The sequence below is a fragment of the Sylvia atricapilla genome, chromosome 2, assembly GCF_009819655.1.
Source record: "Sylvia atricapilla isolate bSylAtr1 chromosome 2, bSylAtr1.pri, whole genome shotgun sequence".
Classification (NCBI taxonomy): Eukaryota; Metazoa; Chordata; class Aves; order Passeriformes; family Sylviidae; genus Sylvia; species Sylvia atricapilla.
This window is the reverse complement of record NC_089141.1, coordinates 47,677,597-47,691,802: the sequence shown is the minus strand read 5'-3', so window position 1 is coordinate 47,691,802 and position 14,206 is coordinate 47,677,597. Positions and strand designations below refer to the sequence as shown.

Here is a 14,206-nt window from a genome sequence, read left to right as displayed (position 1 = left end):
ATTGTTAAACAGTGGCTATCCACAAATAAAGTTAACCTTCTTTTTATAAATTATTTTTCACTATAGTCTCAAGGCATGATGAAATGTTAATAATGTTGATATACTCCCATGGCAACAACAGTGGCATGGCTGTGAATCAGAAAAAGACTCTGGGTCTGTAGGTGCAGGCCTTGCCTGTACTTTCAGGAAAATATCAGGAGCCTCCTGCTCCTGGATTTTAAGCAGATGACAGTTTCTTTCAAACTGTATGAATAAGTCATCATCTGCTGTTTGGGGTTCTTTTTTTGAAGAAATGCACAGGGCGTCTTTCTCCATAGGCTGTTGCATGAAAAGAGGTAATAAGGAAACACTTTCTGGGATCTAAAGACACATTTGCTTGTAGTGTTAATCAGCTGATAAAAGCAGATAACACTGATAACACCAGGTGAGTGTTCAGCACTTTGCATTTCATTTGGTCTGCACAAGACATGGATTTGGACCTCAGTTTTGAGTATTTAAACTCTGCTGTATGTGCCATGTTTTATCAATGTTCCCTGCACTACAAATTACTAATCTCACAGAGAACTGCAAAAGGAAGTGTTTTAATCTTAATTTAAGATAAACAAGAACTGTGAAGTCTTTTTTATTAATACATCAAAGTATTATCTCCAAGGGGTGCTACTTTCATACTAATGTTCAGTGTTTAATATAAATTCACAGCATGAAGACCACCTTGGATGGGTAGAGTTTCTCTGATGTATATCTGATTGCTCATATGTAATTTGAACATCTAGAGAACATGAAGGGCATAATCAAAGAATAATTAATATGTTGATAAGGAATTACGTTTTTTCTACTTATCTGCATAATTCAGAGAGAAAGTTTATGATGACAACATCTATCTTTTGGGGTATTGTTTACATTTTCACTCAAATTATAACATGAAGCATTCTCCTGCATTCCATAGTGCCTTTCATCTGCCAAGCTCCAATTACTGTCTGACCAATTATCTTCAGTACCCCACATGTGCAAACCACATTGGGTATTGTGGAAAATCTAAGCAAAGCATTGAAGTCTGAAACTTGACCTCCAGTTTAGGATACTGAGCTTGAAAACCCTGACTTCCAGAGACATTAAATCTTTGTATTTAATTGGAGTTACGAATGCATATAAGAGTCAAAACTAATGGTCAGACCAGCACTACATCCTCTTGGGAGCCCTCTGAATGTCAGGGCACTCCAGAGACATCTTGTATGCTGGTTGAGTTCAGGCTGTCTGGAAGTCTCCCCTAGCCTAGCCTAGAGATGACATTTTCAAAACCTTGCAAGGACAGAGGGTAGCTGCAAGCTATGTGTAGAGGCATCCAAATTCAAAGCAGATCTCAAGGGCAGGGTAGCAGACAAAACACCTTGGCACTTTATGTGCAGTGAAGAAACACCTTGTGTACAGATTGAAGAATTTACTGCTCTGCTGATTAAAGTATTAGCAATCTAATAAAAGAGTTGCTCCAGCTACAAAGATAATAACACTTATAATTCCAAGTATAAAGTTATGGCAAGTTTCCAGTAGTGGCGCAGTTGGAATTGATATGGATATACTTCCTGTTCACTGTTCCTCTCCTTGGTGTTATTCTTGCCCTTCCTGTGACTTTCTGGGTTCAAAAATCAATAGTGCTAGTTTTCCTTAAGACGAAAAGAGGTGTAGAGGAGCTTACAGTGGGTCTTCATCTGAAATTCTTCAGAAAAGGAAGTATGATGTTGCTGATGGAGATACCTTTCTCCTTACTGTTGGGTCAGTTCAGGGTTATTTTTACACACCTCTTGAAATAGTCAGAGTCACTGAATGGTTGAGGTAGGAAAGCTGTGGAGGTCATCTTGTCCAACCCAATTGCTCAAGCAAGGCCACCTATAGCAAGCTGTGTCCAGGTGGCTCTTGACTATCTCCAAGGATGAAGCCTCCACCAGTTCCCTGAGGAACACGTATGAGTACTTGGTTACCTTTACAGGAAAAAAGTGTTTCATGATGTTTAGCGCCTTTTGTGTGTCAGTGTATTGCCTGTCACTGGGCACCACTGAGAACATCCTGACTCTGCCCTCTTTGCACTCTCACAGATGTGATCCCACCGAGGCTTCTCTTCCCCAGGCTGCACAGTTGCAGCTCTCTCAGCCTTTTTTCATATCTCAGGTGCTCCAGGCCCTTAATTGTCTTCATAGCCGTGTGCTGGACTCACTCTTGTAAATCTATATTTTTCCTTTTACTGGGAAACCCACAACTGGACCCAGCACACCAGATGTGGCCTCACCAGTGGTCAGAAGAGGGGGAGAATCCCCTCCCTTTGCCTGCTGTCACACCTCCTAGTGCAGCCCAGTGTGCTGTCTGCCTTCCTTGGCAGAAGGGCACGCGGCTGCTTCGTGTTCTTTTGGTGTCCAACCAGGCACCCAGGTTGTTTTCTGCAAAGCAGCTTTGTAGTCTTTGGGCCCTTCACACTTCAACAACAGTGATTCAGTAGAAGATTCATGCTGTATATTTCTATTATGTATTCCTGTCATGTATCTTCTACATATAAAACAGAATGTATAACAGAAATATATAGCATGAATAGGTACAGGTAGCTGCTTTTTCACTGACTACTTATTAATAATGTCGGTAGGTACTGAACTAGCATTGGTACATTGCAAAAATCACTTTATAACATATCCAGGGAACAAGAAGTTTTCTGAATTCCAGCTGAACTCAACATTTCCCTTTTCAATGTGAGCTCAGCAGCTATTTCAATCTTCGGGCCACTCTTTGGTCCATAACACATGGAAGTTTAGATGCGGCCTAGAGCTCTTAGCTTGGGAACCCAAAGGCAGAAACTTGTAAAAGAAGAGTCTGTTTTCAAAATTTGTCCCATAGTGACTTCTAGGAGTCACCAGAAGTTTTGAAATAGATCCCAAGGGATGGGATTGTTACCTCTTCTCTTTGATAGTGTTTCTTCCACATTAAAAATACTTTCAATTAGAATCCTTAAGGATTTGCATTTTCCATACCATTATCCAGACACGTTTTTCAGTGGGCATACAGTGCTTGTGTATAAGAGATCTGTTAATTCTCAAGTCAGCACTCCTCAGCTTTTGAATGACAGGCCAAATAGGTGGGATGGGCAGTGTAGTACTGAAAAATGGCTGGGTGGTATTCTGTCCTCCAAGTCTACACAAAGCCAAGACTCATGGAGGCTGTCAGAAGGCAAGAAAAAGAACATAAATCCTAATGGAGAAGGAGGAGGATGTTAAGGGAACCAAGCTCTTAATCACTTTTGTCCATTAGCAATACCAGAGTATTTTTCTCAAGACTAAAGGGAGGAGAGCCTGATGTCCTTGTCAGCTCCCAATACATATATATAATGCAAATTTATTCTATCTCATAAATCCTGTTAGTGGTTTCAGCTGGATAAAGTGTTCTCCTTGTTTCTTGCCATAAACTGCTGCAGCATTCTTTTGTGCAGCTGCCTCATTTCATCCTAACGCAGCTGCATTTCACCCAGGGATGAAGTGATCCCTATATATAACTTTCTCTTCAGTTTTTATAACCGTTTAAAGTGCCTCAAGATGAGATGTGGGTTGCAAGCTATTGTTTTATTAGTGTCATCACAAAGTGCTGTGTTGTACAAATCAATTGTAAGCTAAGAAGAAAAGTGGCTTCTTGAAGTGATACTTGAAGATAGAGATTTTTTGGGTTAGGAGGGATTTAAAATCCTTTTTCAGGAATTTGAAAGGAAGATGGCAAAAAAATGGCAAACAAACTAGTGTGGAGTAAGGTTGTATAAAGTGAGTGGGCATGTGGGACAGTGGATAGCAAAGATATCAGAGAAATGATTGACTGAAAGTTAGTTTTAGGTGATTTCAGAGTGGAAGATATGGAAAAGAAAGGAGAAAAGAAACCAGCAGTAAATAGGAATTATGATGATGATAAGGAGCAAACTGGAAGCTCAAAGGAAGACCTGAATCGCTTGTTTTTATCACATTACTGGACTATATAACATGGATGGGGTTTTCAGCATCAGTTGGGTATGTTAAACATCTTTGCAGTGTTGTTAATGTTATGTCTGAAACTTTCAAATGTTTAAACCATTTGGTGTCCAAATCTCATTGCATTCTTACATTTGGATACCTGATTTTGCTGTACACCCTGTTACCAGAAGGAGTTCCTTGAAAGTCGGTATAATGGGAAAATTCTCCTGGGAGTTGATTTTATGGACGTTCAGGAGCAGTAATTGCTGCCTGGTAGAGTGGCTAATGGCTCTGAAGTGGGAGTCCCTCAGGACATTCCTACTCCTAAGGTCTTTACTGTGTCCCTGCATGCCTGCTATCTTGGTGTGGTGGCTGCTTCGGTGGCCACTGCAAGTCCCCTCTCAGCTTAGAGAGCATGTGGAGTGAAGCACATTGCACAAAGGTCTCTCCTGCACTGCAGACTCTGATTTCCCTGCTGCTGTTTGCACAGCCACCTTCTGGTTGTTTACACGAGGGAACTCACTGTGTTATACACCTAGCTCTAATGATACCTACTAGTAAAAAATACTAATACAGACACTGTTCCCAGACCGGTAAATTTTGTGCTTTCATGAACCTGCTATAAATCTCAGATCTAACAGTTTTACCAGTATCCCATTAATTTGGGAAAGCAATTCAGCATAATCCTCTCACGTCTCATAATTAGGAGACGTAGTTTCTTAATTCCTTGCTGGAATAACACACATTTTTTCCTTGGGAAATGCAGCCTTGCTGAAGATAAAAGGCTCATGAGAAGTCTCCCAGCTGGGCTGTGCAGAATTTGGTTTCAGTAGAGAACAAAACGATTGTTGTAGTCTTTGAAAGAAACATTTTGTAAGCCCCACACTGTGTTTGAGTACAAGAAGTGTCAATAGCTGATCGTCAAACCAGGAAAAAGCCTTTTCATAACACTGTCTTTAACTTGGTTTCATTTATTCCATTCTGGACAATTCTTTTCCAAATCTGTGGTGGTAGCAGTGTGTAGGCAGATGAGGTTCCAGTTCCAACTCATCTCCTGATACCAGTGTCCTGTAGCAATGTCAGTTCAGATTCCCTTCCTTCTTTTTTTGTTCCTTCTTTATTATTGATCTCCCTGCTCTTGTACCATGTGTAGAGAGAATAGTAGTTCCCAATTTCCTGTTTTTGTATTACCCCTGATTTTAGCATAGCCCTTCCTTATTCATCTGCTCTCCAAGGTAAACAGTCACACTCTTTTAATCTCTCAGCATACAAGATTTATTTTTTCTTCAGGTCCATAAATAATCAGGCTTCTCACTTTCAACCTAAGAAGTCAGAGCATGAATGGACATCATTTGACTATTACTCACTGAGGGTAAAGAATTCCACATAAAGGAACTACTCATGAAAGATCTTTTTTTATTGACATTTAAATTATATTCAGCCACAGTAGTTTAAAAGGTCCATATTTTATTGTAATATTACTAGTACCACAATATTCCACGAAAGGTTTAGGACTACTAAAATAACACTTCGACAGTTTTATTTGTCCCTTCCTTGCAAAACATAACCTTATCTCTAATATTAATTATATGGCATGATATAAAATAACTCCAATGAAATTCCACTTTTGAAAACCTTATTATCAGGATTTATTTACAAGTATGTACCAGAGTGCAGTAAAACATATAAATTTATTGTATGCTTAGGGTTTCTTTTATATATTATGTATTTGCACTATAAATGGTAATTTTACGGCTGCATGGTACAATTGCTGTTGGGTTATTATTGGAATTATTCTGGAAAAGTCCTACAGAGTAGATGGGAATGGGGTAAACCATTAGACCTCTACCTAAAATCATGAAAGTTTACTGAAAATTGTATCTGTCTTTATTAAATTGCACGGGGATTTTTCCGTAAGGGAGTATGACAAGTTTTTAATTTTTTCATGCTCTCCACCAACCGCTTGCACTAGTGAAGTGAGATGATAATACAGTAATTAAGGTATTAACCTGCTCCTTGCAAGCTGTAGATCATGGAATCAAAAAGTCATAGAACAGCATTGGTTGGAAGGGACCTTAAGGTTACAAACCCCTTGCAGCTGCCAGGGACACCTTTCACTAGACCAGGTTGCTCACATGTGAGCCCTTGTTTTACTGTGAAATACCTATGAGAGTTGAAAAGTCATCTTTTCTCATATTTACAAATATATTCCTGTTCTTTCCAATTTAGCACCCTTACACCCTACTGTAATTTAATTTCTGAGCTCAGAAGAAACTTTGCAAATGCCACTCAGTGGAAACCTATCAGCCTTTAATGTTACGTTGTAGCCTAGGGATGGCAAAGTGATGCATTTAAGTATCAGAACTTTGAATTTGGGTGGTGCAGACTAGATTTCTAAGGGTAACTGAGGAGTGGAATAGCCCTATTTTTATACCCAGATAAGTGTCAATCATCTAATTCCCATCAACCTTACCTCTAACCTGCTTATGTATTTCTGAAGTGCTTTAAATCCCCATCTATAAAATAAGAAGAGTAACATAGATAAATATCCTAAAGATTGTGAGATGTAGGGCCAGGGGAGTCATGGCAATCATTGCAGTATCTCAGACTAAGCTGCAAGAAGCGGCTGAAACATGCTAGAGAGGTTCTCATACAGCTTCAGCCTGAACTGAACTTTCAAAAAGTTCAGTTTTGAAAAGGGCCAATCTTCCCTCATTAGCATTCTTCTGGGAATACATCAGGGGGTAACGTTGCTTGTTGGTGACTTGACAGGTTTATGGGACACAAGGGATGTAGCAGGACCTGTGAGACAAGGCTGTCTCAGTGTCTACAGCTGCTTGGAGCTTGCCTCAGGTCTAAGATACCATCAGTGTTTCCTCCCCAAGAGTGTTCTCTGGTTTACCTTCCATAGAAGTCCACAGCAATTCCTGAGAGTAAAAGGCATTTTATAACCCTGGGTTGAGCTGAGCCTCCAAAATGACCCTAGAATGCCAGATAGATTTTTTTCTGGAAGATGCAGCACAAACTCTTCCCAACAGTTTTCCTCCTCTTGTAGGAAAGAGTATAACAAGGTCCAAAAGCTGATGTAACCTTTGGTTAGTGACACCAGACTAATCACTTGCTCACTGATGTGGCTTCACAATAAAATGCACTTTTTTCCAGTTAAGTGATTCATCATTTTCTCTAACATTCCCAGATATTTTATCAGAATGTAGTAAATTGGATTGAAATGGTGAGCAATACAGGGGGAATACTAAAATGAACATTAACAGTGATTTGTTACAGAAGAGGTACAACAAAGGTTATCACATAAAGTTGACAAACACAATAGATGGGGTAATTATGTACCTTATTTATTCTGGTTGCCAAATCTTTCACTGCATTGTGCGAAGAGACATCTGCTTTTTAAATAAAAATGTAGTTTTAAAGAAAAGGGAGAAACACCAAAACAGAAGACAGAAGAGACAGATATAATGGCAGAAAGCCAGAAATAAGATTAAATACTGGTATCTAGACAGGAAAAGGTAAAGGACTATATAAATAGGTTTTAGCATTGATATTTGTAGATGGTGATAAGATTCCAAGCCAGAAAATTAATTTATTTACATAAGTTTCTCTTGACAGAGCCTTTTCTCCAAACAACTTTTTAGACAGTTCTCCTGTGCTTCTTCATGTGAGGGAAGGGCTGTTCCAGTGGTTTGACTTTCTTGGGCTTGTTAAAATGCAACTAATGTAGATTAAACAGAACCCTTAGAGGATTTGAGTCGGTTTTCTAATCCAACAGCAGACCATTCCCACTTTTGGAGGGTTAGTTTTCTACCAGCTTAGGGGGTTGAGCTGGGCGTCTGAAGGGTTATCCAGGAGCTGTTGTGGCACAAAAGGAAGGAGGAGAAGCAGCCAGCTGACTTTAGATAGGCAGGGCAAGGATGTCCCCTTTGGTGGCAGCTGGCTGCTAGACTGTTTGTCTGGTGTTGGGCAGAAACAAAGCAGTTTGTGAAGAATCAGAGAAAGTGTTGGAAGAGCAGGAGAGATGGCAAACAACTGTGTCCATTTCAGCCCAAGAATGGCCAGAGGCACCCACATGGTTTCTGGGAGACAAGCTCAAACCTGTTTAATGCTAGAGATGGACTCAAAGCCAAGACATAGCTGTGCTCTGAATACTTGTCACATTTCCTGAGTGAGCCCCTCTCCTCATTTTGCTCTGAATTATAACTCACTACTAGTAGAAAAATGAAATGGAAAAGAGAAATTTGTTTTATTCCAAGCTTCAACTAGAAACTGAAAAAAGCTCCTTAGAATTGAAGTCTGAGACATACTGACAGTTGTCAATATTTGGGACTGAATTATTATCTAGCCTTAATAATTCATGGTTGTTGTTAACTGCTGCCCAAGCAGATGGAAAGCAGTAGGAAAATTATCCCTATTTTTTTTTTCCAGCTGCAGAGCAGAACAGTAGTGCTTAAGAACAAACCCCCTCCCTCCCCCCCAATCAGGTGTGCTAGGGCAAACAGATTTTTTGGTCCATCCAAGGGAGATGCTGCTTGTGGTGGCTCATGTGCTTCTGGTAGGAACTGGAGGAACTGTGCCTCCTGCCAGCCTTGAGCCATGTCCTCTCTGAAATCACTCTTCTCACGTGACAGCCCTTCTCTGTGTTGTTGACAAACTGCCTTCGTGCCACCTATGAACACATGTGCATTTCCAAGTCCTTCAGTGTTGCACCAAGACAGTGCATCTGCTGCAGGCAGGATCAAACACCTGTATCAGCCTGGACATGGTAACAGAACTGGGACAACACTGCCGAAAGTATTTCTACCACCCATCACTGACAGCTTCACTGAGGGCTTTTTGGTGCTGCACATCTCTTCCCGAAAAAGTCTTCACTAATGCTTCACTGCAAAGTAAGAAAAGGCAAATATTAGAATATGGGCACAAAAAGAGAAGGTTAAACTCAGCATGCCAAATTACTGTTCAAACATTGCCATGTGCAGTAATAAAAGCACCTATATTACATTCTGAACTATTATTTGGATTAGATGCCCAGGGCAAAATATTAGAAATCACCTTTGATGTCTGCTGAGGAGTAAATCCTTTGTTGTGCCTTTTCACCTAAACTGTAGGAAGGACCAAAAGGGGAATGGCTGGAACAGGTGCCCTTAGCCTGCGGGACCACACTTGTATGAGCAAAGTCTTGTTTTGGGCTGTGCCAGCAGCCTAGTGCATTTTTCCTGCTGTCCTCTGAATAAGACCAGAAGGAGAGGTATGGGAGGGAACTGAGATGATACGTGTCTTGAGACTCAGTATCCTGGAAGCTTAGCAAATCTTACTCAAGGCTGAGGTAGTCATTCAGAAAACAAGAATACTCCCCAGAAATGCCTTCATGGAGGATATAGAGTCAAACTTCTGAAGGCAGCAGTTAATCAGTCAATGATAGTTAATGAAATACAGTGTGTTTCAAACAATCTCACCAAAAAAAGTAAAAAACAAACCAAAACCACCACAAAAAACTATAAACAAAACCCCAGAAAAAAGTGAGATCTACTTTCTTGGTTATTCCCTACAATTACTCACCCATTGCAACCTGAGATTTTTAGACCTTGTTTGGGCTGCAGGAATATTTCTCAGCAAGCTCCTCTGAGCAGCCAACTGCAAAAAAAAAAAAAAAAAAAAAAAAAAAAAAAAAAAAAAAAAAAAAACCACTGAAATATGATAAGCGTATAAGAGCATTAAATGGTAGCATTCTCCATCACCCACAGCCTCTGTCAGTTGTGTTTCCAGGCCAGATGAAGCTAGAATGTACGTACAGCTGTTCTGAGTTGTAAAATACATTTTGAAATGGGATTGATTTGTCTGTGTTTCATGAGATTGAATTAAGCAAAAGGAAAAAAAATAGTATAAAGACTTGTCTTTTTTCCAAGCATTTAATAGAAATAGTCTAACTGGAACATAATAGAGATGTGCTTTCAGCACACAGATGTGCTGTAGTGAGAGCCACGTTTTATGTAAGCTGCTTATTCTTTTGTGCAGTGTCAAGAACTGAATGTACTTTCATACTCTGTTTTTTGGCCTTGACATGAACTAATGTCAAAGCAAATGAAGACCTGGTGGTAAATCCTTTTCAGCACTGCTAATGAATGTGACCATTGTGGAGCTGTTCCTGGCCGTCTAATCGTCTTTGGGAAATTGAGCTTTTGATACATAGACCTTGTATTCTGAATTTTGATTTCTGCTACAAAATTGGCTGGCGTGATTCATTATTTAGGGGATCAGAAAGGTGTGCAGGTCACACACTACAGAGTATATTCAAAGCAGATTTTATACTGAGCTTCAGTGGGTAAAGTCATTAAGGGTATGATGAGAGATCTGAACAGAATTACATGGGCAAAAGTTCACATCAGCTTCTCTTACCTATAAAAATGCATTGTAGTAGAAAACTGATTTACAACTGGAATTTTTTTCACATGCAAGGCAAAATATGAAGAAGAGCAACTGATCCTGATCATCTTCTTCCAGTCCCATTGTTTGCTTTATAGTTAGAGTGTTGTATTATAGCTGTCTAGATTTTACAACCACAAATGTGCCAAAGCCCTTGACTGGATCATTCAAGTTGATTAATAAGCAACATAAAATGTCTACTTTCTTCAACACCTGCACACTCTGGTTTTGTTCATGTTTTGCAAATGTAAGAGGTACAGACGCGTGCTTTGACTTTGATCCTGTAAACCAAAACTGTTCAAGTGGTAGATCCTGATCTGGGTTTGGACAGCAAAAAGATGTTTCCCAGGTTTCCCCTGAAACCCGCCTTTGTGTGGATGATCCTCTGTTTTCAGTTGTTCCCCCAGCTGGTCTGGGAGCAGCTGCACATGCAGGCAGTGCAGGTGCTGGGCAGAGCTGGACCCAGCGCACCACTTTCCAGAATATGAGCCCACGGAGCTTGCTAGAAATAGAGATTCCCCTGAAAGTGTCCCTTCACTATCATGACACCTCCACTAGGGTTTTCCTGGCAGAGCTTTCCATGGATTTCACGCGGCATTCTGCTCTGCAAGTAATGTCAGAACAGGAAAGAAAGCAGTGCCTGCTCCCTGTCACCCCATCTACCAGCAACTTACCCTTGGGGGAGGGTAGATCACAGAGCCACAAACCTGGCTGAGCAACTTCTGCTGCAAGGAGATGGTTAACACTTCATCCCAGCCACCAAGTGGCTTTGTGCACCCTAGAGTCCTGTGGAGACAGGCAGATTTCCTACAGGGACTCTTTTCTGATGCTATAAACTCTGATGTGATTCAAAGTGATGACAGTACTTTAGCAGCAAACAGATCCTTCCAAATTTCTTTGTTTTTAATTTGTAATCGAAAGAACCTCCAATTCAAAATAACAAAGTGTGAACTTTTTTCTCTTTCCTCTTTTTCCCCAGAAATCGAGGCAAAGGAAGCGTGTGAGTGGTTACGTGCAGCTGGATTTCCCCAATATGCTCAGTTCTATGAGGGTAAGTAGGTCTTTCTCCTCTTTGTGCAGTTCTGAAAGTGCACTGGGCCCTCGCCAGGAGAGCTTGCAGTCAGCCAGCTCCACATTTGACTGAGTTATGGCCATGGCTGGATGCTTCACAAAGCCTCAGCTGCTGGCATCATACCAGTGCATAAAGAACAGTAAGATTCTTACCCTCATAGCCATGGGAAGTTTAAAAAAAGAAAAAAAAAAAAAAAAAAAAAAAAAGAGGTACATAGCTTGTGTAAACCTCAAATGTCAATAAAAACAACTACAAAATATCTAAAATATAAATCTATTTTCTAAAAAAATTCTGAACTGTGCCTGAAATAAGATTAAAACACTAGAAGTTTTTGAAAATTTCAATCATGCCAAAAATAAGACTGAAAAACTCCACAGAGTTACCGAAAGTGAATGAGTTGCACTTCACATTTGCAAAGTAAGAAAAGCTGACAGTTCAGTGCTAACTCAGTGGAAATGGTGGTGTCCCCTTCCTAGGTGCAAAGTTCATGCCCAGGGAAGTGGTATCCCCGAGGGCAGGGCGAGCGGTTGCACTGCTGCTGTGTTCAGTAGTAGTCTGGAGACTGGAGCTGGGGTTTTCTCGCTCTCCCCAGGCTCAGGGCTGAGAGGGAAACTGCGGCTGAGCCTCATTTTTCCCAAATTGTGTGTTCCCTCTGCCAGAGACACAGAGCCAGCTCAGGCCCACTCAGGCTTATTAGCCAAAAGACAGCTCTGCCAAACACCTCTGGACTCCTTCCAGGGTCAGCGTGAGTCTGGAGGCAGCACAGATCCACGCATGGAATGAGGGCAAGAAGCCTCATGGGTCAGAGCCAAGTCTGCAGGGAGTCAGCTCGGATGCCATCCCTCCCCTCCTGTGGGGCTGAGGATGGCAGGGGGTGGGATGCTGAGGACACCCCCATGGCCAGCTGAGCTCCATCAGGGCTCGGGTGACAGCTCCTATTGGGCTGCTCAGGTGCCTGGGGACCATTCAGAGTTGCTCAGGTGGCTCCACAGGAGGCAGGTAGACTCTGTTAAATCCAGCAAGGAACTAAGACCAAAACTGACACAAATGTGTATCTACCACAGTCCCTGAGTAGCCAGTGCTTTTGTGTCTGCCTTGTATTCGGAGTATGACAGATACTGACTCCACCATAGAAAGGAGTGCCTGCTGCCTGCATCAAAGAGATGTTCTCTCCAAAAAACCAACCTGTGCTGGGCTCCAGCAGTTCCCATGCAGTCAATATCTGCTCTAGACAGCCAATGTGTCTGAAAACAAGGTGCTTTTCACAGGCATCTATTATGTCAGTGTTGAGCAGTAGTGTCTGAAAATGCTGGCTGAAGTTCCTGTATCCCAACATCCTGCTGAGGTATGTAAGCATGGCAGAACAGTCTGGAGAGCAGCCACAGCACTGGAACCCGTCCCACCGTTAGAGCTGTGTCACTTTTCACTACAAATGTCAGCTTCCAGCATACTATTCTTTTTAGCTAATATTGGGGATTATAATTCAGTTGGGGTTTGTTTGGTCTGTTGTTTGTTTGTGGGGATTTTTTTGACTGTTATTTGAGTAACCCTCTGTTTGAAATCGTTGTTATTTGGATCTGTTAAAAAAAAAAAAAACACAGAACATTACTGGGGCTTTGGCAAAGCCTGTCTGGCAAATAACTCATTAAGTCACTGTAATGAGAAGGAAAACCTTGTTGCTCATGTAGATAAAGTAAGTGTGGTGGTAATTCCCTGATCTCATCTATTCATGCAAGGTGAAAATGAACAGCTAACAACTGAGTATTTTTCAAAGACAAAATGAAATAATTTTGCTGTCACTCTGATACACTGGACATTCAGCTATACCTTTAACAGAAAAAACCCCGATGTGCTGTCAGAAAGGGTCACAGATACAGCTGGAGGGGAACCAGAGCTGAGTGAAACTGGTCATACTAGATTTCAGTAAGCAAGCACATTCAAAGCAATTTAGATATAGACAATGTTTTTTCATTTGAGTAGCAAGCAGTCATCTTAACATTGTGTCTCATTTTACAGACTCCCAGTTTCCCATTGACATTGCTGCAGTAAAGAAAGATCATGATTTTCTTGACAAGGACCTTGTAGAACCTCTTTGCAGGTAAATAACACTCAACGTTTCTTTTCTGATAATTTAAAAGCATGAGCTGATTTTTAACTGTTGGCATAGCAGCAGTAGAAATATGTGCTTGTCTAGGTGCATTAAGTGATGAGATCTATAGTGCCACCATTCTGAGTTAATTTCTCTTACAGAAGATGCTGAAGTAAGAGGCTCACTACACACAGAAAGCATCACATGATTTGAGAAGACCCAAATCCATTGGATTTGAAACAGATGCATTTTAAGAACTAGAAGTAGAGCAAGCAAACCCTGAATAAATGAGAGTCACATTTGAGTTGCACATTAATAACTATTATGTCTAAGTCCAGCAAAAAGATGAAACTTCATTGCAGAGAATTCAGCAAGCCCTTTTCTCTGGCAGCAGGCACACTTTTCATGCTGCTGTGATTCCCTTAGTGCTCTCATTTGGGACCAGTAACAGAGGTGGGACCAGACCCAGTACCACAGACCCCCCAGTACTACAGATGCTACAACTGACCAGTGCTCTGCCCCTCCCAGGAGTCCTGTGTTTGCTGTTTATCTTGCTTTTTGTACTGTGATAACTATACCATACTGCATTGCTCAAGTCCTGTCCCCCAGGACTCAAGACACAGCAATTCTGTGGCAGTTGTG

At 41.1% G+C, this 14,206-nt stretch overlaps 1 protein-coding gene across 2 annotated transcripts in view; it reads left to right on the top strand.

Moving 5' to 3' along the window:
* Positions 1-14,206, top strand: part of STARD13 (StAR related lipid transfer domain containing 13) — a 111,833-nt gene that overhangs the window by 64,686 nt on the left and 32,941 nt on the right. For both annotated transcript variants that reach the window (XM_066313163.1, XM_066313164.1), the window contains exons 2-3: positions 11,383-11,454; positions 13,492-13,573. In XM_066313163.1, the coding sequence (XP_066169260.1) occupies positions 11,383-11,454; positions 13,492-13,573 (154 nt within the window). The remainder of the gene's footprint in view (positions 1-11,382; positions 11,455-13,491; positions 13,574-14,206) is intronic.